General features: G+C 50.0%; 1 protein-coding gene across 4 annotated transcripts in view; it reads right to left on the bottom strand.

The window, feature by feature from the left end:
- SLC49A3 (solute carrier family 49 member 3) overlaps nt 1-16,044 on the bottom strand; it is a 35,430-nt gene extending 19,386 nt beyond the window's left edge. For all 4 annotated transcript variants that reach the window (XM_005308973.5, XM_065549787.1, XM_042859144.2 and 1 more), the window contains exons 1-3: nt 15,612-16,044; nt 2,249-2,407; nt 1,149-1,368 (exon numbers count right to left, since the gene is read on the bottom strand). In XM_005308973.5, coding sequence (XP_005309030.1) covers nt 1,149-1,368; nt 2,249-2,407; nt 15,612-15,758 — 526 coding nt within the window. In that variant the 5' untranslated portion in view covers nt 15,759-16,044. The remainder of the gene's footprint in view (nt 1-1,148; nt 1,369-2,248; nt 2,408-15,611) is intronic.
- Between the last annotated feature and the right edge of the window lie 5,415 nt (nt 16,045-21,459).

The following is a 21,459-nucleotide window of genomic DNA, read 5'->3' as shown; positions in this document are numbered from 1 at the left end:
CTGACACCACCATTTATTTTTCAATCTGTCACAAAGCAACTTTCCAAGTGACATTCCATTAAAAATAACAGGAACTCATCACACACTATACAGATTATATCCCACATTTTAAAGATGCTCAGAGACTTTAAGGAATGTTGACATTTATCAGCTAGGTAGTCAATATTCATTGTAGCACGTACCTTTCCAGTGCACATTTATTCAACAGGAGAATAGCAGGGACACTTTTGATTTTTAAGGATTTTAACTAGCTGTTGCATGCAACGGAGAGAGCTGTCAACAGCAATGCTGTGCCGGGAGAGAAGCTAGCTCTGCAAATGGCAAAAACCCACAGCGAAGGATGGTTTCTAGGTGCAATGTTTTATGATGAACTAGTTTCTGTTCACAGCCTTTTCGAACACCTTGGAAACTAACTATTCAAATTTAGGGAGAAAATTAAGTTATCAGGTTTCCTTTCTTCTGTGTTCTTGATTTTTATTTTCCCTGTCCTGCAGTTAATCTTCCTCCTTTACAGGACCAATGTGTATTCATTACAAGGTGGGAGGACCCTGTTCACACCAGCAGGGTCTACAGGGGGCAGTTAGAGGTCAACACTTCAGAGCGCTCTACAATTCACCGCCCTGTAGTCCAGACTGTGGTGCCGTGTAGACAAGCCCTTACACTGCCAAAGCAGCTAGCCGCTCAAGTCAGTTGTGATTTGGACACCTGCTGACTTGAGGAGCTGGGTTCAAGTGATGGGTTAAGGTTTGGTGACTATTCTGAGCTATTAGCAGTCTGCATGGGATTTGCAGGAGGAAAATGGTCTTGTGGCTAAGGCAGAGGGAAGAGACTGGGAGGTCTGGGGTTTTTACTCCAGACTTTCCATGTGATGAGTAAGTCATGTGACCTGGTCTCCATCTGCAATGCGGAGATACCTGTCTACTTCACGGGGTTTTGTGAAGCTTTAGTTCACTTACACATTGCTGAGAGATCCCCAGGAAGGGCTGTAATTGTGAAGTATTGAGTGTGAATAGCTGACGTAAAGATTTTAGTGATCAACTGACCAACGCAGTCCCTATAATACAGCTCCACAGGCCACGTACACCACAGGCAGGTTCTGCTATGGAGTGACCTCGCTCCAGCTCGGCATGGTTGTAGCTGTTACTTACACATTGAAGAGATCATGTTTGCTGTAGCTCTCTGGTGGTCTGGGAACCACAGGGCTGCTAGTTTTGTGGGAGAAAAAATGACAAGTGGCTGAGCCAGAGCACAGAGGCACTGTCCTATGAACAGGTACGTGTAGGTCAGGGATCCCAAACTCAGGAAGCTGATGACGCTGAAAGTCCGGATGACGCTCCCAACCATGTTCAGCCAGGCACTAAGTATCACCTACAACAAGTAAAGAGGGACTGGAGTCACTTGCTGACTTAGCTGCAGACTGAATTAAGTTCTAGGATGTGGCATGACTCTAGGTGACCAATCTGGCATGTCCCAGGCTCCTAATCCCTTCCCTGTCCTTCAGACGTGTGCAGAGGTGCTGGCAGCATCGTGGTTCCATCCTCCCTTGTTTCATTTTCATCTTTCATTCCATACAGTCTCACCAGGGCCATCAACTGACTGGGTCTTGCATAGGTTGAAAGATGCACTCAGGTCTTCTGAGCCTCAGGGAGCGTGAAGCCACCTTTTATCACATGACAAGCAAGTTTAGTCCTGGCTAACTTAGGAAGCTTATGGCCTCAAAAGACACTGGTAAATGAGCATCAAAACCAATCCCAGTTGGATGACTGAAATAAAGACAGACATTCAAGTTCCATAATGCATCTGTTCTCAATACTCTGATCAAGTTCATGTTTGACTAAAGTTTGTTTGGTATTGGGCAGAGACCATCTCTAAGTGCTTCATGGTAACTTGATGAAGTTTCAAGTTATCAGGAAAGACTTTGTGGAAAATACAAACAAGTGAAGTTCAGGGAGAAATGTAAATTAGTGGCCCTAAAGAGAGAAAGGGGAAGGTATCAGACAGTCATTCCCACTCTCCTTTGTGTTTTCTTTTCTTGTTGTTCCCCACTTCATTTCCTCTTGGACCAGATTCTATTCATTGCAAGGTAGGGAGGATAGTTTTAAATACATTCATCTCACACAACGTTTAGTCAGAATGTCATGACTTGGGCTGCTCCGTACATTCAGAGTATTAGTTAGCAAAGATTACGCTTGCATATACAAAAATACACAACTTTAGTTAGTTAATGCAGCTTCTCATTCCAACTTACAGCACACTTGAGTCCCACGGTGTCGAGAATCCAGGTGGCCACCAGTCCAAACGGGATAGATATGAGAAGGTACACCAGGGACAGCCAGTTAATCGTATCCATGGAGATGTGGAAGTAGGCTGCTGTTTTGTCAGCCACTGGAGCAAACGTCAGCCATAGCTGTCAAAAACAGAACAGAGAGGTTAAGAGTTAACACTCGGTCGGCCAGGGTGAGCTTTGCCCCATACAATCCCTGCATGATTGTGCTTTGGAGGGACACCAGGTAGTGGTGTAGTTTCACCCCCATTGGAAATCAGCCCCCATCCATTTGCTAGTCCAGTGCAAAGGCCAGAATCTCCATTGCTGCTGTTGTCACAGTGATCAGCATTTTCTTGGCTCCTAGCCCACTCCCCAGTGTCGGGGGGTGGCGTGGGGGGGAGCACGGCCACTGGATGGCACATGAATGGCAGAAGCTCCCCTGCAGGGCCAGTCTGCCAGCACCCCCACCATGTCCCTCAGTGAGTCTTCTTCAGTGCAGGTGTCCCACCATGGTGACGATCACCATTTGGGTCAGATTCAGAGGTGATGGTAGGGAGCCTTCCCACTTTCTACGGTATGTACATCACCAGCTTAGGACTCGCTGGGCCAAGTTTTGTCATTTACCCTGGTGTAAGCCCAGAGTAACCCCACTGAGTTACTGTAAGGAAGCTGAGCTGGCCCCATTAGATTGCCTTACAGCCAATTAGACTGACATGTCCGTTACACCCCCGTTGAGTTATGTCATGACTGAATTTGGCCCTTAACCAGTTATTACAGCTACAAGTTGAGAGAGTCTCTAGAGTTTGCTACAAAGAATGTTCCGTGGATGTTGTACTCTACGCACCCAGCCATTATGAGGGCAGAGGCATTTATAGTCTGCTCTTCGCTACCATCGTCCCCTTTAAAAATGCAAAATGCTGTTGATTAGAATGCCAAATTTAAGGCCATAAGGGACACTACTATCATCATCCTAGTCTGACCTCCTGTGTAGCACACATCGTATGATTTCACCAAGTAATTCCTGCACTCCCTTGTGATGCAGGAATGTTAAAGGAATGAGAGCCTTTTAGACATCCCATCTTCACAATGGGACCATTTACCCAGAGCTGCAAGTCTAGCCGGTGGCATAGGCCAAGCACTGTAACAAGCTACAGGATCTTTCCTGCTATGTCAGTAGCAGATATCTGGAGTTATCCAGAACGGATGGAATTATCTGTATTCCCCACTGGGATAATACAAGATCCTTCTTAAAAACCCCAATTTTGAGATTTAACGTTTCCTTCCAAATGACATCAAAATATGCCCTTTGAAGTGGTTTCTAAAGCTCTGTGTATACTGCACGCTTCTTCTGGTGGCATGTAGAATATACACTCGGGTGGGACCCCCGCCCCCCCAGCGTGGTTTAAGTAGCGATGTAGACGGCAAGGCACACCTTAGGTGAGTACAGACACACCGGAAGGGTGTGGGTACGTATGCGAATACATGTATATGGTTCTCTTCTTGCCCAAGCCTTGCCTGCCTGTCTACACTGCTGTTTTTAACCGTGTCGTGTCCTGCTGCCTTCCTCCTGCCACAGCTTATTACCGACACTTGTAGCTACACACCGCAGTGTGGATGCAGCTTTTTTTCCCACTGCAGCGTGTAGCTACACGTCGCCAAATGTAGAGGTAGCCTAATTCCTGAAGATTCTTTGGGCAGCTACAACATAGTTCGTTGGGCAATTTATATGAATCCTGTTTTATTAGTTAGGCTAACGGAGAGCTCATGCTGTGCCTTTTGATCCCATCAGCTTGTTTGCATTCAGAGTACAATGGCTTGTGAATTTTAAATACAGGTGTCGCTACAAAGCCCTAAAAAGAGAGCTTTTTTCCCTCGCGTAATTTGCACGGTGTCAACAACTGGTTTAAATGGAGGTCTTCTCCTGCCAGAGAGGAGCTTGTCTCGCACAGCGTTTTTCCTGCTAGTGAGAGACAGTTCTGGTAGCTTACAGTTTAAAATGTTTACCCATTTGAGATGGCTAAGAGTTGAAGAGTAACTACACACTATCAGTATAATGGGGTTCATTACGCCCAGCGTGTCAGTCCATTTCCACCTCCGTTCCCACGAAGGGAAATGTTAAGGGCACGTTGATCTATTTCTCCAAACTTGGTGCCTCCAGTTCTTCACCTAAATCGGACTTTGTGGCACCTGCATCATCAGCTTGCTTTGCTGAGTGTCCAGAATTCCTGTTGCAATCAGGTGCTCAGCACCTTTCAATATCAGGCAATTTTTCCCTGAGAGCATCCAACCGTGATGAAAAAACTGGGGCATTGTCTGAGTTTCAAAATGCCGGTGTAGACTTTGTTTCAACGTTTTTCAAGACCAGTTGGTCAACACTGAGAATTCACCCCACATAACATTTCAATTCAGAGCCTATTTTACCTGGAGATTGCACAGAATCATAGACATGTCGGGCTGGAAGGGAGCTGGAGATGTCAAGTCCAGCCCCCTAAGCTGAGACGGGACCTACACAGATTATAAAGGCATAGAACTCTCTCAATCTCAGGCCTTTGTCCAGTTAATCGGGGGGGGGGGGGGTCACAACATTTAATTTGATTGAAGCTATTGCAGCTCTTAAAGATAATCTTCAGCTTTCGGTGCAATATGCGCCGGATACATTTGATAAGCAGGTTTGAGCACAGATTCGTGTTTTCCTTCTTTGGCAGGTTCTTGAAGAGCCGTCTCAGTCAGAGCTAACTTCAGCCACTGTTTCCAGGTCCCCGGGAGAGGTGCAACCTCCTATTCCCCAGCATACCCCTGCAGCCACTGGCTGGTGAGTGAAGTCATGGACGCATTCCCGCTGGAGCAGTCAGCACTGCTGAAAGCAGGAGCTTGCCCCGCCCTTACACCAACTGCAAAAAGCCACATTACACCTGCCTCCCGCACCGGAGTAGCCTATTCCCCTAAGCACTGGTGATGTGGGGGACCTGACCTTCCCAAGCACCCCATGAGATCAGGAGTGTGATTTCCATATTGAAATGGACAGAGGTGAAAGCCAACACTTCCAGAAGGGTCCACGAGCTTTGGGTGCCTCATCTGAGTGCTCAGCTTGACGCTTTAAAGGGGCCGGATTGTTCAAACATGTTGAGAACCTCGCTGCTTTCATCCATCTCAACATCAGGTGCTCGCTGTGCATGATGGGACCAAACACCACGGCACCCAGAACTAGCGGACAAGGCATAAAATCTGTCTTTTAGAGTGTAGCTCAAGGGTACACTGATAGTATCTAAGCCAGAGCTTGAACTCAAGAGTTCCTCTCTTAGTCCCATCCATGCTTGGTCGCCCAGAGTGTGTTGCTTCTCATTCATTGTTGACACTAGCAATAAACTAATTAAAAGACTCTCTTGCCTACAGGTCAAAATGTGCCGTCTCTCCCCTGTGCCCTGATGCTTGAAGAACCAGAGGTTTCTATATTTAAAAGTGGGAACCTGAAAGTATATTCTTAAATGCAAGGCAAGTATTTTTAAAGGCGGGGATTTTTCTCTCCTGACATGCACTAACTCAAACAGTGGAACTGATGTTCACATCAGGCATGGGACTAGAGACATAGGCCCAAAACAAGTTATTTTTCTGCAAGAAAGACCGTGCAGATAAGATCTTATTCTAGCTTTCTTATAAGAGCTGCTAGTACAGCTGCAATAGAAACTGTGACACAATTTAAAAATGACGATATGTAAAAACTTTGAATAGAAGATAATTTGCAGGAACCTGCAGAACCAGAAAGATCAAAAGGTTTTTAAATGTGCAGTACAGCAACATTGCTTGGGTGTGCATCCATCTCTCCATCTTTTCTGGAGGAGGACGATCAGACAAACATTTAGGATGGCTATGGCTTTAAAGGAGATAATAAGATGTTCTGAAGTTGCCCCAGTATGCGCATCCTGTCCTTAAAACTTGTTACTTAAAGAATCGCTTCTCAGTACGGCACTGCATTCAACTCAGTCTTTAGAAAGTGCTTCTGATGTATGGGAAACAAAGTGCCAGCAGCAACTGCCTCAGAAGATGAGAAGTACTGTGGTCTACAAACATGTGTGGTGGAATTTTGTTTTGTACAACTGAGAGTTTGAGATGGCTCTACGCGTTCGATAATCAAAGTAATTGTGCAAAGGACTCCCGCCTCAGTGGAAGTGTGATTGCTAAAATTGCCAGCTAGATTAGAGGGACTCACTTCAAGAAAGTGCCAAGTGTCAAGAGGCCAGAACTGCTGCTTCGCTAGCCAAGATAAATGTTTAATTATAACTATACTGTGATGGTACAAACAGGGAAATATTTTGCAGTGTTTGGGAGAATTAACACTTTTAGGCTTGTGTGAGATGATTCACATCAGGAAAACAACGCTGTTAGGAATTTGGATCCGCCTGCCTCTTCCTCGCAGCCGGGAATATCCTGCCCCAATCCCAAGAGTGTAACTCCGTGGCCCTTGGGTTCTCGAAGGAAATCAAATCTGCCTAACAAATTAGATGAAATCCAGAACCACACTCTGTCCGCAATTTGAGTTGTTGGGGTCTTGTGTTTGGATCAATCGTATGGACGTCCCTGAGCCCAGAAGAGTTTGGACTGAGATTGGAAAGTCCCGGCATTAGAGGGATTCTAACCGCATGGTCCAGTTTGGGCCCCTCTATTCTACAGAAAAGTACAAGAAGATCTGAAACAGGGAGTCCAAGCTGAGTTCATATTTGCATGTGCAGTGTTCACTTTTGAGCAAGGAAAGTCCTGGATTTCTACTCAACCCCAATCAGGCTAATCTTACACTCAAAATGTTTGTGACGTAAGCTTTCCTCGTTGCCTTCTCTACGCTCTGAACATAAGAACGGCCATACTGGGTCAGACCAAAGCATGGGCGGCGGGTGAACTGCCGGCCGGGGGAGGCTAGCTCCTGGCTGGCCCCGCCCCCCACCCGAGGACCCTTCCCCCGCTGGAGCTCCCCCATCCCTGCAACCGCAGGTCTCTGCTCCCTCCACTCCCAAGGCTCTTGACTTGCCTTGTTTCCCCTGTAGGCTCCCTATCTTCTTGGCAATCCCCACTTCATACTCAGAACTCACCTTCTCTCCATCCATTCTGAGGTAGCCTGAAATCCCACCTTTGGCTATCTTTCCCCTTCCTCTCGCACTTCCTTTCCCCACCCAGGCAGCTCCCTGGCTGAGGGGCTATCTTTTCTCTTCCCTGCCTGCTTCCAACGGGAGTTCTGGCACCTCCCTGTAGCAATTGGTCTAATACACCCATCTCTATGCTTCCCAAGACCTGTCAGTGAGGACTGCTCACATGCTGATGGTTCACACTTACATTTAGCTATAGCCCCACCAAAAACATTACCCGGATGTTTCTTTTGCAACAGGGGCAGCATTTTCAGCCAACTCCGAGACACCCAAACATCAGACAGCCGGGAGAGTCAGTCAAAAATGTGAACTGATTTGTACAGTAGTGAGCCTGCCAAAATCCGGGCGTTAGACGCGAAGCCATTTTACAGCATTAATTAGAGGGGCCCCTAGTGTAGGCGATTGCTGGAATAAAGCCTCCAGGCAAATCATCTTGACGCTGTCTGGCCGAGGTATCATTGCACGAGGCAGCAATGCGTTTGTGAAGCCTGTACAGCTGCCGTGGTTTATTTCTGCAGGCTTTCAAACGCTAACAGCGTGCTGTGCACCCAGAGTCAGGGCTTGGCCTTACAGGAACCTGTTCTGACGTCAAAGCCAGCCGGGCAGGGCTGGCTGCCTTGTTTTACTCAGTCATGCACGCATCGTCCTTCTGCATGAATCCAACTTGCTCCTCCCTCCCTCACTAGTATGATGAGGTCATTGGCTAACAGCGAGAGAATGTCTCTCTCACCAGAGGCTGAGGGCCAGATTCTGCTCAGTTACGCAAGTACAATCCCAGCGGAGTCCGTGAGACTTGCACCATGCACTGGGAGTAGAATTTGGCCCCTAGCCTGCCGCGAGCAAGTAGCTTAACCCTGGGGCACTTTGAGTCTCTGCAGTGCAGATTCACTCCTTGCCTTCTGCCATCGGCAGGACGTCCTCCCAGCATGGGCTCAGTGACCCCTAGCCGCATTGGGAGGCCGGAGCTGGCTGAAGCAGCCCAGAAAGTGAGTGAAGTGCTCCAGGTACAAAGGTACAGAGAACTGCCGCCTTCTACCAGCAGGGGTGCTATGGAGCCCTGGCTGGAATTTAGAACTGCTCCCCCCCCACCCCCAACCCCTGGTGGAACCAGCACTATCATCTGTCCCTCTCTTGGGGTTAAGGGGGTGGATGCTCACCCCCACCCCCCGGGGCGAATCAACCCTGATCTGTCTTTCTGCAGAGGTCAGGGTCAGAGCCACGTAGCAAGTGTGTGGTTGTGCAGAATAACCCGGAGGAGGAGTGCGTGGACCCTTTGGGGCGTTATGTCCAGCTATGGAGTATTGTACAGCACTGTGGGAACTTCCTCCTGCTCCAGGCTCGTGAGTCGGATCTCATCAGGAGGTCTGGCCACACCCGTGTGTGTGGAAATCAGACCAGCCTCCGGACACACTGCTAACCTCTGAGTTTCATGTTCCTCCTACAATCATCTGTCAGCAATACTGGCCTCAACTGAGCAACGACAGCTCGGACACAAGGACCTGCAAGGGCTCAGGGGATGGACTTTCTACTCTGGCTTTGACCTCCCTTTTTCTGTTTGCTGCTTGAGTTCTAGGTGAAACGTCTTACGGGATCTTTTGATTTAAGAGTCAGTTGGGAGTAGGGCAGAGGAGTTGGGTAGTTCCTTTTAAAGGAATTAGCTCACTAGACGTAGCTAGGTTCACTCCAGCTTTTTTTCTATACAACCTTTCTTGAAGCCAGAATGTTCTCCCCCCCACAACCTCCCTCCCCTGAGCCCTCCCTAATACATTTTTGCTTGTTGCCTGGCTACAAGTGTGGCTGTTTCAGCCACAAGCTTTTGTGGGGCAAGGAATTTAATTAAGGTCAATTTATTGCATTGTCTAAGTAAGGAAGGCGTTTTAAAAGCCAATTGTTTCCTACAGTATATTGGCCGTATAGAAATTATTGTAGTTTTACTTTTAAAATTCCCAAACGTACTGGGTCAGTGTCTACATTTTCAAGTTTGCAGAGTACCAAGTATTATGGCTTAAGTTTAATGAGATACCACATACAGACGTGGGTAATAAGACCTGTGACATTTTGTTAGAAGAGTTTTCCTTATGCCTAGGTTCTAAGTCAGCGTTGTGGGTCCGATTCCCCACCACTCTGCACACCCGTACAATGGGCGCAAAGCACAACGAGAGCAGAATGTCAGCGTCACACAGCCACTGTGCACGGCTGTACGTGACCAGGTGCAGAGCAGCGGGCATTGGGGCCAGTGTTTAGCTGCATGGGCACTTTATTACATCATGTACCTAAGTGCCTTTCTTTTCTTTTTTTTCTGTCACGTTGGAGACCACAGCTGGAGCAGAGAGAGCACCTCTGTATACTTTGACTCTTAAATCTGAGAAGGTCAATATTCTATCTTGATTTTTCAAGGTTGTAGTCATTGGTACGTAGGCACTGCAGGACAATCTGAGACTGGCACCGAATGGGACTGAACTGGCAGTGTGTGTGTGCTTTCCCTTCTCACGGTTTTATTTCTGTTTTAAGATCGCAGCGTTTCTACACTTATGGATTTATTAAAACACACATTTTACCATGTTTCAATCGTTGGCGTGGGGCCATACTGTGTGAGAGAGTTTCACCCACACCACGGCCAGTGTCAGGAGGGTGGCAAAAAGGCTGCCTGGGCAGCAGGAGGGTAAGAATCTCTGGGGCTGGGAAAGAGACCAAGAAGAAAGCCAGCACAGACTTCTATCTGCATACTGCGGAGGGGATCCATTTTAAGTGTCCATTATTCATACAGTTTTGATCAGGGCCGGTTCTAGACCAAAAGGCGCTCCAGGTGAGGAACATCTTCGGCGCCCCACCCCCCATATTTGTTAAACCTTTGAATATCTTATTTTTTATTGCATTTGTAGCCCATTTCATGACTTGGATGCACGATTTGCATGCACGATTTAGCTCTGTCATATAAGACTGACGGGCAATGCCCTGCCCCTTATATACCCATGAGGTAGGGTTGCCAGGCGTCCGGTATTCAGCTGGAATGCCCGGTTGAAAAGGGACCCTGGTGGCTCCGGTCAGCACTGCTGACCAGGCCGTTAAAAGTCCGGTCAGCAGCACAGCAGGGCTAAGGCAGGCTCCCCGCCTGCCCTTGCTCTGCATGGCTCCCAGAAGTGGCCAGCATGTCCCTTCGGGCCCCTAAGTGCAGGGGCAGCCAGGGAAGCTCCACATGCTGCCCCCTCCCCGATCGCTGGCTCTGCAGCTCCCATTGGCCAGAAACCTTCCATCCTTACATCTACTCCATCCCCTTTCCTGCCATGTATTTGCTAGAGCCCTGATCTCAAAAAACAGGGCTTCCATCACTTCCCTGCAGAGATTGTTTCCTAGAGCTAACAGAGTCAGATTTTTTTCAAGATATTTAACCTAGAGTTTCCCTTTCTTAATTTCATCCTATTTCTCCGAATCACTCTCTTCTTATATCATATTTAAGCCCTTCTAATATTTGTGAATGTTTCTCATGCCCACCCTTAGCTGTCAGTTAGCCAACATCTGGGTGTTTATAGCTTGGTTCTGCAAGCACTTAAGCATACAAGTGACTTTTCAGGCCCCTCACTTTTAGAACCTGACCCAGTGCCCACCAAAGTCCAATGCAAATATTCCTACTGACTTTGGGCAATGAGGTTAGGCTCTAAGGGTACGTCCAGACTACCCACTGGATCGGCGGGTAGCGATCGATCTATTGGGGATCGATATCGCGTCTCATCTAGACGCGATATATCGATCCCCGAACGCGCTCCCGTTGACTCCGGAACTCCACCAGGGCAAGCGACAGTAGCGGAGTTGACGGGGGAGCCGCAGCCGTCGATCCCTCGCCGTGAGGACGGGAGGTAAGTTGAAATAAGATACGTCGACTTCAGCTACGCTATTCCCGTAGCTGAAGTTGCGTATCTTACATCGAACCCCCGCCCACCCAGTGTAGACCAGGCATTTGTCTTTCCAGCTGCACCTCAACTGTTTGTTGCTGGCACTGGTTGAATAAAAGTTGCACCTGTTCGTTGATTAAAGCTTAGTTCTTTATTTGCCAGCTTAGTAGGACTGGGCAGCCGTTTTCAAATATTACAAGTCTTGCAAAACTTTTAGAATAAAACATTCAAAAGGAATTTTCATCCTTTCTCCAGCTCTTGCTATTCTCTGAGCTCCCCGGCCTGCCTGCTTGTGTTCCTGTAATCTGTACATGACACTGGTTTTGCCCTGTGAACAGGGCCCCAGGACCTGTGCGACTCAGTTCAGCTCATTCTCCCAGGTATTAGCACAGTGTTCCTATTGGTGCCATTCTGCGGGCATGTCAAAAGCCACTTGATCCCTGGCAGAGGCAGTATAGGAGAGCTATGCAGAGAAGGAACTTACACAAACAGGGTCCCCAATCCTGTAAACACAGGCCCACGAGGAGCCCCTTGGGATTGCTCATGTGCACCGCTGTTTGCAGGACTTGGGCAGGGAGGTGGGAGTGAGCGCACATGAGCTGACAGCTGTGGAGAACTGCTGCCCGGGCACAATTCAATCCCGTGTGAAGGCAGGATTAGATCAGAGCGTTGAAGCACTCACAATAACTGCATTGTGCTTGTAGAGCAGGCAAGCCCTTACAGAAAAGATGCCGGCTTTGTCCGATAAATCCAATTTTTCTAAACCCGGATCATAAACAGCTCATAAGAGGCTCTAAAGGAAGCACATTTGGTCCATTTTCTGAGCATTAGATGAGTCTGTTGCTTTACACCAGTGAGGAAACCAAGCTAATGCCCACTCACCAATGCCAAGCGATTTCCAACTCTATCTTTAAAACACTCTGGGCTAGATTGTGCCACCCTTGCTCCTGCTGAATAGCACCTTCCTCTGTGACTAGCCCGGCTAGCTCTTAGCAGACCGAGGAGCTACTCAGTGTACCTCGGGAACACCCGCACCTTTAAGCAGCAAGGGTCATTCATGCCGTTTAATAGAATTTGCACCATTTCAGTCTGGTGTGATCTTGTCATTCCTGTTGCTAGCCACTTTGCTTTTTGGCAGGCAGCTCTCCAGGGGGATCCCATATTGTATTTTGCTGGTGAGAAAGGAAGTGTTGTGATGCAGATTGGAAAAGCAGCAAGGAAATAGCATGCTCAAGATGAGAAGATGCTCGTTACTTGCACTTGGTTGGTGGCAAGTTTAGGTCTTCTAGTGTGCTCAGTTCTTACTTTCGAGTTCCTTGCTGAAGAGCTTTGACTCTACAAAACAGACCTAGATACGTTCATGGAGGATAGGTCCATCTCTGGTTGTTAGCTAAGATTGTCAGGGATGCAACCCCATGCTCTGGGTGACCCCACGGGCGGCGGGTATAATAGGCCAAGGAATGCTCTGCTGTGGAACACTGGCCTGGGGCTGCTCTGGTGGCAGTGGGGGAGGGGAGGCTCCGGGGTCCAGCCAGCTAGCCCAAGACTTCTCTGGCTACGGGAGGGGGCTCAGGGCTCCCGCTGCAGAGGGTGGGGCCTTGTGTGGAAGGGGCAGGGCCACGGGTTAAGTGACCCTAAACTTCTGACTGCCAGAAGCTAGGAGGGGAAGACAGAGGTTGATCACTCCAACGGCTCTGTTCTGTACACCACCCCCAAAGTTTGGGTATGGGGCGCTGTCGGCAGACAGGATGCTGTCCTTGATGGACCATTGGTCTGGCCCAATATAGCAATTCTTATGTTCTTACATTTAAAATGGCCAGTATTTTAGTTGTATGAAGTAAGATGCCATCCATGTTCACATCACTGCAGACAAGACATTGGCAAGGATGTTTGACTTTAAAATGATTTAAGGTTTTTCATTTCTTCTTGCAATGTGACTGAAATTTCTCAAAGAAAGAAACATTGCTGTGAGCCAAGGACACAGAGTCCTGGCTTCCCCACACTGGTCTGCCAAAGCCAGTCCTGGACCACAAGGTACAAGGTTTTGGCCAGGTCTACACTAAAACTTTTGCCAGTGTGGTAATGTTGGTTAGGGATGTGATTTTTTTTTTAATATTTTTTTAAATTTAAATTATATGGGGGCTGGAAAAATGATTAGGGGGCTGGAGCACAAGACTTATGAGGAGAGGCTGAGGGAACTGCGGTTATTTAGTCTTCAGAAGAGAAGAGTGAGGGAAGTGCCTGAAGGGGGGTTCCAAAGAGGATGGAGCTCGGCTGTTCTCAGTGGTAGCAGATGACAGAACAAGGAGCAATGGTCTCACGTTGCAGTGGGGGAGGTTTAGGTTGGATATTAGGAAAAACTTTTTCACTAGGAGGGTGGTGAAGCACTGGAATGGGTTACCTAGGGAGGTGGTGGAATCTCCATCCTTAGAGGTTTTTAAGGTCAGGCTTGACAAAGCCCTGGCTGGGATGATTTAGTTGGGGATTGGTCCTTATAGTGAGGCGGTGTGGCTCCCCGGCGCCCCAGAGGGGGAAGAGCCCATCCGAAGGCCGCAGTGGGCGGAGCCAGGGAGCTCTGAGTCCGCCCCTCCCGGGGTCAGGTGGCGACCCGGCAGTATAAAGGCTGGCCCTCAGAACCCAGTCAGGCCCCAGCCGCCGAAGAGACCAGACGTCTCCAGTCTAGCTCGGGGCTGGGAAACTGCTGTAGCCCGGGGCGGCCGTCGGGAGCCGCCGGGCCTGCCCTGCACCCGCTACCCCCAGGAGCCGCCGGGCCTGCCCTGCACCCGCTACCCCCAGGAGCCGCCGGGCCTGCCCTGCACCCGCTACCCCCAGGAGCCGCCGGGCCTACCGAACGACGCCTGGCCGGACGAACCCATGGTCCAGGATCCCCCCGAGGCCGACACCGGCCCCCAGGTAGGCCCCGAGGGGGAGTGTGGAAGTAGCCCGGGGGCAGCCGACCCCAGTCTGGCTGCTGCAGTGCCGGAGCCAATGTCAGTGTGTTGCGGCCAGGATCCCCACTGACAGCAGCGAGTTTCCGCCGCTGCTAGGGCCCCGGGCTGGGACGCAGTGGAGTGGGAGGGCCTGCGTCCCCCCTGCCACCCAACCCGTGGGTAGCCGTCTCCCCCTCTCCCAGGCCTGTTGAGGCTACTTTATATTGTTGCTCAGCCCTGACTGAGGGCCTGAGCTCTTGACTCAGTGTTTGTTGCCCTGCCCTGACCTAGGGTCTGGACGTAGATACTGTGTTTACTATCGCTCAACCCTGACCGAGGGTCTGAGCCCGGACATAACGTTGGTGCCCGCATCTTGTCAGGATTGCAAGGGCTGCCGGGGGAGACCCTGCAGCCAGACAGAGTACCCTCGCCCCAGTGGGTAGTGAGTCGGTGTGGCTCCCCGCCGCTCCAGAGAGGGTCGAGCCCCGGCAAACCCTTGTACAGTCCTGCTTTGAGCAGGGGGTTGGACTAGTTGACCTCCTGAGGTTCCCTCCAAACCTGTGATTCTATGATTTAGCAAAAGCCCTAGTGTAGCTGCAGTTATTTGGTGGTATAGCTTATTTTATTTGGGGATCTGGAATCAACCATGCTGGCAAAACACCCCTTTGCTGGTACAAGCTGCCTCTAGGCTACATGTATAGCTGTACTGACCAGCATTTCCGCGTGTGAACTAGGCCTGTGTAGCAGGATTCCAATTCAAATAACTCATCCAAGCTCTCCAAACACTTTAAAATAATAAAAGCAGCTTACAAAACCCAGGAATGATTAACCAAGCACGGTGTTACATTTATACCAGCTGTGTTCGTGTATGTTCCAGCTCGGTTTTGTCTAACGCTTGCTGCTGTTATGTTGCCATGGAAAGTAGTTCTTTGTAACTTCCCAAACAAGCTATGTAAATACACGAGACCAGGGAAGTTCCCAAAGGAATCCTCTGCAGGCTGCTTAGATGGATTTTTGTCCTCCTCGTTAAATCCATTTGAAGTTAGCGTTCTCCATATTTTAGTTTTGCTGTGAAATCTCTCAGCCCGGGTTAAGGTTGCCACGCCTTTTAGCTCATCGCACTGAGTAAAGTTTCTGCTCTGGCCAATCTCTTTTCAAATCACAAGGGGCTGCCCCCTAGACAGATGCTTAGGACACCGTGTATTGTCACAGGTAATGCATTAAGACAAATCTTTGTTTCTTAGAAGCTCGTCTGCTGCAGATGCTAGTTGGGACAGAGCTGTTCTCTCCCCACCAGGGTCACAGAAAGGCAGGCTTGTTCCAGACCAGAATGTCAGGTTTCCACAAGAAAACAGGTTTAAGCGCTGAGGGCAGTGTCACCGGTACTCACCATGGCATTGGAGCAGTTCAGCAGGCAGATCACCACCAGCAGGAACCATCGCCGCCTGTAAGTTCTGAAGAGCACCGGTTTCCTCAGCTCAGCCGGCCCTGGCCTTTCCAGCAAGGTCTCAGAGTCGCCTGTTGTTTCCTCATCCATCTTCCCCCCCTCAGGACAGTCAGAGCTCTGCCTGTCTCTAGAAGCTGTGGTGGTGGGTCTCTGGGGGGAGGCCAGGAAGCAACAGGGTGTGAGTGGCAGACCCTGGGCACATTGTTGAGTGCACAGCACCCACTCTCCTGTCAGGCGCTCTGAATGCTGGCTGCTTTCTCCTGGGTGCCACAGCTGCACTTGGGCAAGCCTGTCCCTGCCTTTCCCTTCCTGCCTGGTGCAGCAGGAGGAGTGCCTGACGGCTTATAAAGGAGTTCCTTTTTCTGCTCCCACAACCACTCCCTCCTCCACGCCCCACAGGGTCCTAGTGCTGGCCTGGCTGCAACACTGCAGCCTGGAGCCAGCACAGCAAGTTCTGTCGAGCAAAGTCTGCAAAGCCAAGCAAACACAGCGCTGCACTCCTCAGCTGCAGTGCAAGGGAGCGAGGCCTGCAGGTGGCGCGGAGGGGTGTGTGTGTGTGTGTAATGCAGGCCTTCGACATGCACCACATCAACACTGCAAGCTAAGCATCGCTCCCCCTCATCCCTAGCGTGACCAGATGTCCTGATTTTATAGGGACAGTCCCGATTTTTGGGTCTTTTTCTTATATAGGCTCCTATTACCCCCCATCCCGATTTTTCACACTTGCTGTCTGGTCACCCTACTCATCCCCCACAGCGGATTGATTTGTAGGTAGGGGGGCTCTGCACAGTCCCGCTCACAGGGTGTGCTCGCTGGTGGGGCTGCTGACAGCGGTGGGTTTCATGGCAGTGCCTGTGGGCCTCCTCTCCCACCCCCTCCTGGCCTTCCCTATGCTGCTCCTGAACAGCCTCAGGGCGGGGCTAGAAAAGGGGGCGTGCTGCTCTGCCCAACTGGGCCCCTTCCTGCTGCTGCTGCAGATGGATCAGATACCTCGCTGGGTGGCTCTGATTCATTCCAGAGGGTTTTATGTTTATACCTGTCCCAGCCCGGATCCAGAAGGGAATCGGCCAGGATTTAAGAGGCGGGCCTCTTGTCCTGCTGTATGCCCCGCTTCAGACGCCCATGTTAGGAGCCTGGTTTGCTTGGGAAGCGGGGAGAGTTTATCCAGCTTGCTGCGCCACACCCAGACTCACAGCACCTCCACCCCAAGAGCTCCTAAGGGCCATTAAAACCTGCTCCAAGCCTTGCTTCTCCAGCTTTAGCTGCCAAGCTAAAGGATCTGAGCGTATGGATAAGCCTGTCGCAGCCTCCGCTCCAGTGCTTAAAGTGCGGGTCACGAGAGGTTGTAGACCTAGTAAAAAAAAAAAAATTACAAATCAGATCAGGGCACCCACTATCCTATTAAAGGTTTCAGAGTAGCTGCCGTGTTAGTCTGTATCCGCAAAAAGAACAGGAGTCCTTGTGGCACATTAGAGACTAACAAATTTATTTGAGCATAAACTTTCGGGGGCTAAAACCCACTTCATTGGATGCATGTAGTGGAAAATACAGTACGTGCGTGTGTGTGTGTGTGTATATATATATATATATACAAACACACACACACAGAGCATGAAACAATGGGTGTTACCATACACACTATAACGAGAGTGATGAGTTAAGGTGAGCTATTACCAGCAGGAGAGAAAAAAAAACTTTTTGTAGTGGTAATCAAAATGGCCCATTTCCAGCAGTTGACAAGAAGGTGTGAGGAACCGTGGGGGGGGGGGGGGGGGGAGAAATAAACCTGGGGAAATAGTTTTACTTTGTGTAGTGACCCATCTACTCCCAGTCTTTATTCAAGCCTAATTTAATGGTGTCCAATTTGCAAATTAATTCCAATTCAGCAGTCTCTCGTTGGAGTCTGTTTTTGAAGTTTTTTTTGTTGTAATATTGCAACTTTTAGGTCTGTAATTGAGTTACCAGGGAGATTGAAGTGTTCTCCAAATGGTTTTTTAATGTTATAATTCTTGACGTCTGATTTGTGTCCATTTGTGTCACTCTCGTTCTAGTTTGTATGATAACACCCATTGTTTCATGTTCTCTGTGTGTGTATGTGTGTGTGTGTGTGTGTGTGTGTATATAACTTCGTACTGTATTTTCCACTGCATGCATCCGATGAAGCGGGTTTTAGCCCACGAAAGCTTATGCTCAAATAAATTTGTTAGTCTCTAAGATGCCACAAGTACTCCTGTCCTTTAGCCTATTAAAGCTGCCCCTGTGCATGTGAGAGCCTCTCTCACGTTCTTCAGCACTGCCCAGCTCCTTCGGGAGCTAAAAAACAGTGCAAGAGATCACGCGAGGTACCGAGGTCCGTTAGCAGGGAAAAGGCCAAGATCATGGTACCGCTGGATCCGCAGCCATCAGCGCTGATTGCTTAGCATGGCAGGAGCCTGCAGAGGGCGGCCTCTGTTAGCAGAGCCCATCTGCACACCTGGGCACCCTCAGATCCCATGGGCTTCAAGCTGAAACCTCCTTCTTCCCCCAAACCAAAGGGTCTGTGATAGCAAAGCCCCAACGGCGGGTCATACCCCAAATGGAACAAGCATATCGGTTCCAAAAATGGTGGCCGAAAAAGAGGCTGGAGACAACTTCAGACTCCCTGGCACTGTCCGCTTCCCCCTTTCCAGCGGTGGCCCAAGTACATCCGTCAGCTCCAGAGGTGGGTCTGTACATGGATTTGAAAGCACCGCTGGTCAGGGATCCTCAGGGGAAAAACGTCAAGGGTCTACGGAAAACTGAGGGCTCAGGTTATCCCACTTCTCCACTGGGAAAGTAAAAGAGAATCCCCTCCCAGAGTTTCCCGGCATCAGTGACCAGCACATGGGCGGTCGTGCCTAGTGGTCAGAGCAGGACTCGGAGCTGAGGAGTCGCAGCTGATGCCAGAGGCCAGATGCCAGAGCCAAGGGTCAGCGCTGAAGCCAGGAGTCAGGAATCGGAGCCGAGGATCAGGACCAGGTTACCTGCGGCGAGGCACAGCAGGAGCGTGGCTGGGAACAAGCAAGCAGAGGAGCTGTTGCAGCCGTGGGTGAGTGCTTGGAGCAGCCACTGGGTTTGAGAGCTGCTCTGGTGACTCTTCCAACCAAGCAGGCACTGGAGCCAACTATAGGCCCGCAGTGCTCCTTAGGTAGCCGGGAAACAGTGGCGCCGGAACCGGAGAGGCCAGGGGGAGCCATAGCTCTCCCGCTTTTTGAAAGTGGATGGATGTGGCCTGTCCAATTTTTGCCCGGGGTGGACCCCACCCCCTACCCCTCCTCTTGCCCCCGAGGCCCCACCCTCCAACCAGGCCAGCCGCACGGACCCTCCACCTGCCTGTGGTGCGGAGGGGCTGGAAGCAGTCCCCAGCCCGTGTCCCACCCTGAGCAGGTGGAGGGGCCGCGACTCCATGCTGGGTGACGACAGCTGCTTGCGCGGCTCTGAAACCGACCCGGCTCTGGCTGGAGGGCCCTTGGAGCTGCAGTCTGGCCATGGTAAGAGCTGCGCGGGAGCCGCGGACCCTCCACTTGCCCTGGGCGGGAGGGTCTGGGGGCTGCTCTTGGATCCCCCGCACCGCAGGCAGGTGGAGGGTCCGCCGTGGTTCCCCACCGCTGCCCGCATGGCTCTTAAGGCTGGGCTGAGGGTCCCTGGCCGGAGCCAGGTTGGGGGGAGCCCGGGTCCCTCCACCTGCCCTGGGGTCTCCAGAGGAAGAGGAGGGGTGGGGGCGGGGCCTCAGGGGGCAGGGCCCACCCCGCTTTTGGGAAAGCTCCAGCACCCTTGCCTGGAAACTGCCTCTGCTGCAGGCCCTGATTCCCAACATCCAGTCGTTATGCATATCTAGGGTGACCAGATGTCCCAATATTATAAGGACAGTCCCGATTTTTGGGTCTTTTTCTTATATAGGCTCCTATTACCTCCCCACCCCCGGCTAGATTTTTCACATTTGCTGTCAGACACGCATAGGGTGACCAAAGGGGCTTATCCGTTGTGCAAAGAAGAAACCTACAAACAAACCTAGAAATCCCCCGGTCAGAGCAATAGATCACATTCCACAAGGGCAACGGCTGCTTGCCTGGCGTGGCATGGCGTGATTTTGGAAACACGCAGCGCGGCGACCTGCAGCTCTAGCCACGCTTTCACAGGGCGCTATACACTAGAGCTAGCATTCCCGCTGGAGGCTCGGATTGGTAAGGCAGGACTACTATCTATTCAATGAGGACTGAGCTCTGCTGGGATGGTTCAGAGGGTGATTTCAGAGGAAGATTTGAACCCACGGCCTGCACTGCCCTTTGTGGATGTTCTTTAAAATGCAATTTTCTGCTGAGACGGTTTTTAAAAACTTTTGCCTGTTAGCGTCTTAAATGTCTGGGAAATTGGGCCTCCAGATGTCACTAGCCAGGGCTAGCTGCTATGTGAAGGCTAAAGGTAAAATAAATGAATTAGGCAGGAATCCCTGAAGCGCTTGAAGGTAAGCTTTAGACGTGTAGGATGGATTGTCAGTGATAAATGCACTATCATCAAAATCCACCCCCAAAAGTATTCAAGCTCTTTGCAATAGCTTGTGGAACGGTGGGGTAATTAACAGCCTATAGGTATGGCCCTACCAAATTCACGGTCCATGTTGGTCAATTTCACGGTCATAGGATTTTAAAAATCGTAAATTTAATGATTTCAGCTATTTAAGTCTGAAATTTCACGGTGTTGTAATTGTAGGGGCCCTGGCCCAAAAAGGAGTTGTGGGAGGGGTGGTTGCGGTACTGCTACTCTTACTTCTGCACTGCTACTGGTAGTGGTGCTGCCTTCAGAGCTGGATAGCTGAAGAGGGGCAACTGCTGGCCGGGAGCCCAGCTCTGAAGGCAGCGTTGCCACCAGCAGCAGTGCAGAAGTAAGGATGGTGCAGAAGTAAGGGTGGATGGCATGGTACTGCCCCCATACTTCTGGGCTGCTGATGGCAGGGCTCTGCCTTCAGAGCTGGGTGCCAAGCTAATAGCCTCTGCTCACCAGCTGCCCAGATCTGAAGGCAGTGCAGAAGTAAGTTTGGCAATACTGTGACCCCCACTAAAATAACCTTGTGACCTCTCTGCAATGTCCTTTTGAGTCAGGACCCCCAATTTGAGAAACGCTGGTCTCCCCCATGAAATCTGTATAGCATAGGGCAAAAGCACACAAAAGACCAGATTTCATGGGTGGGAGACCAGATGTCATGGTCCATGACACGTTTTTCATGGCCATGAATTTGGTAGGGCCCTATCTATAGGTAAACTGTATAAGTGAGGACAGCTTTCAGTTCCGAGTCAGATGCATTTTCACCATTTAGGCCTTGAAAAACAAACAAAATATGTAATACCTACTGTGATGCTGTGTATAAGAAAGATGACCATTTGTATCATTGTCGCTACCACTGTTATACAATTGCAACAAATCTTGTACAAAGCATGTCATGTAAGGTGTCAATAGAAAACTTATGATTTGCTAAGTATGATTATCTTGTTTATATGCATGTATCATCTTTGTAGCTGAAGTTACGAATATTGGCTACTGGTATCTTAAACGTGTGTCGTATTCCTGGGTGACACCCCCCAGCTACATTTACGTTAGGGCTAGACAGCTACGTGTTGATGGCCCATCAAGGACATTCCACTCTCACAATGGGCCATTGAAAAAACTCATCCCACCTTGATAGCTCTTCCTGGGGATGCCTCAAACAGCGAGGAGCCAATGGCCGCCCCCTGTGATTCAGCAAAACATGTTGGGGCAGGTGAGATGCTCCTGTAAC

Source organism: Chrysemys picta, chromosome 6 (genome assembly GCF_011386835.1).
Source record: "Chrysemys picta bellii isolate R12L10 chromosome 6, ASM1138683v2, whole genome shotgun sequence".
NCBI classification, from domain to species: domain Eukaryota; kingdom Metazoa; phylum Chordata; order Testudines; family Emydidae; genus Chrysemys; species Chrysemys picta.
The sequence above is the reverse complement of the archived record's forward strand: the minus strand, read 5'-3'. Positions and strand labels throughout refer to the sequence as shown.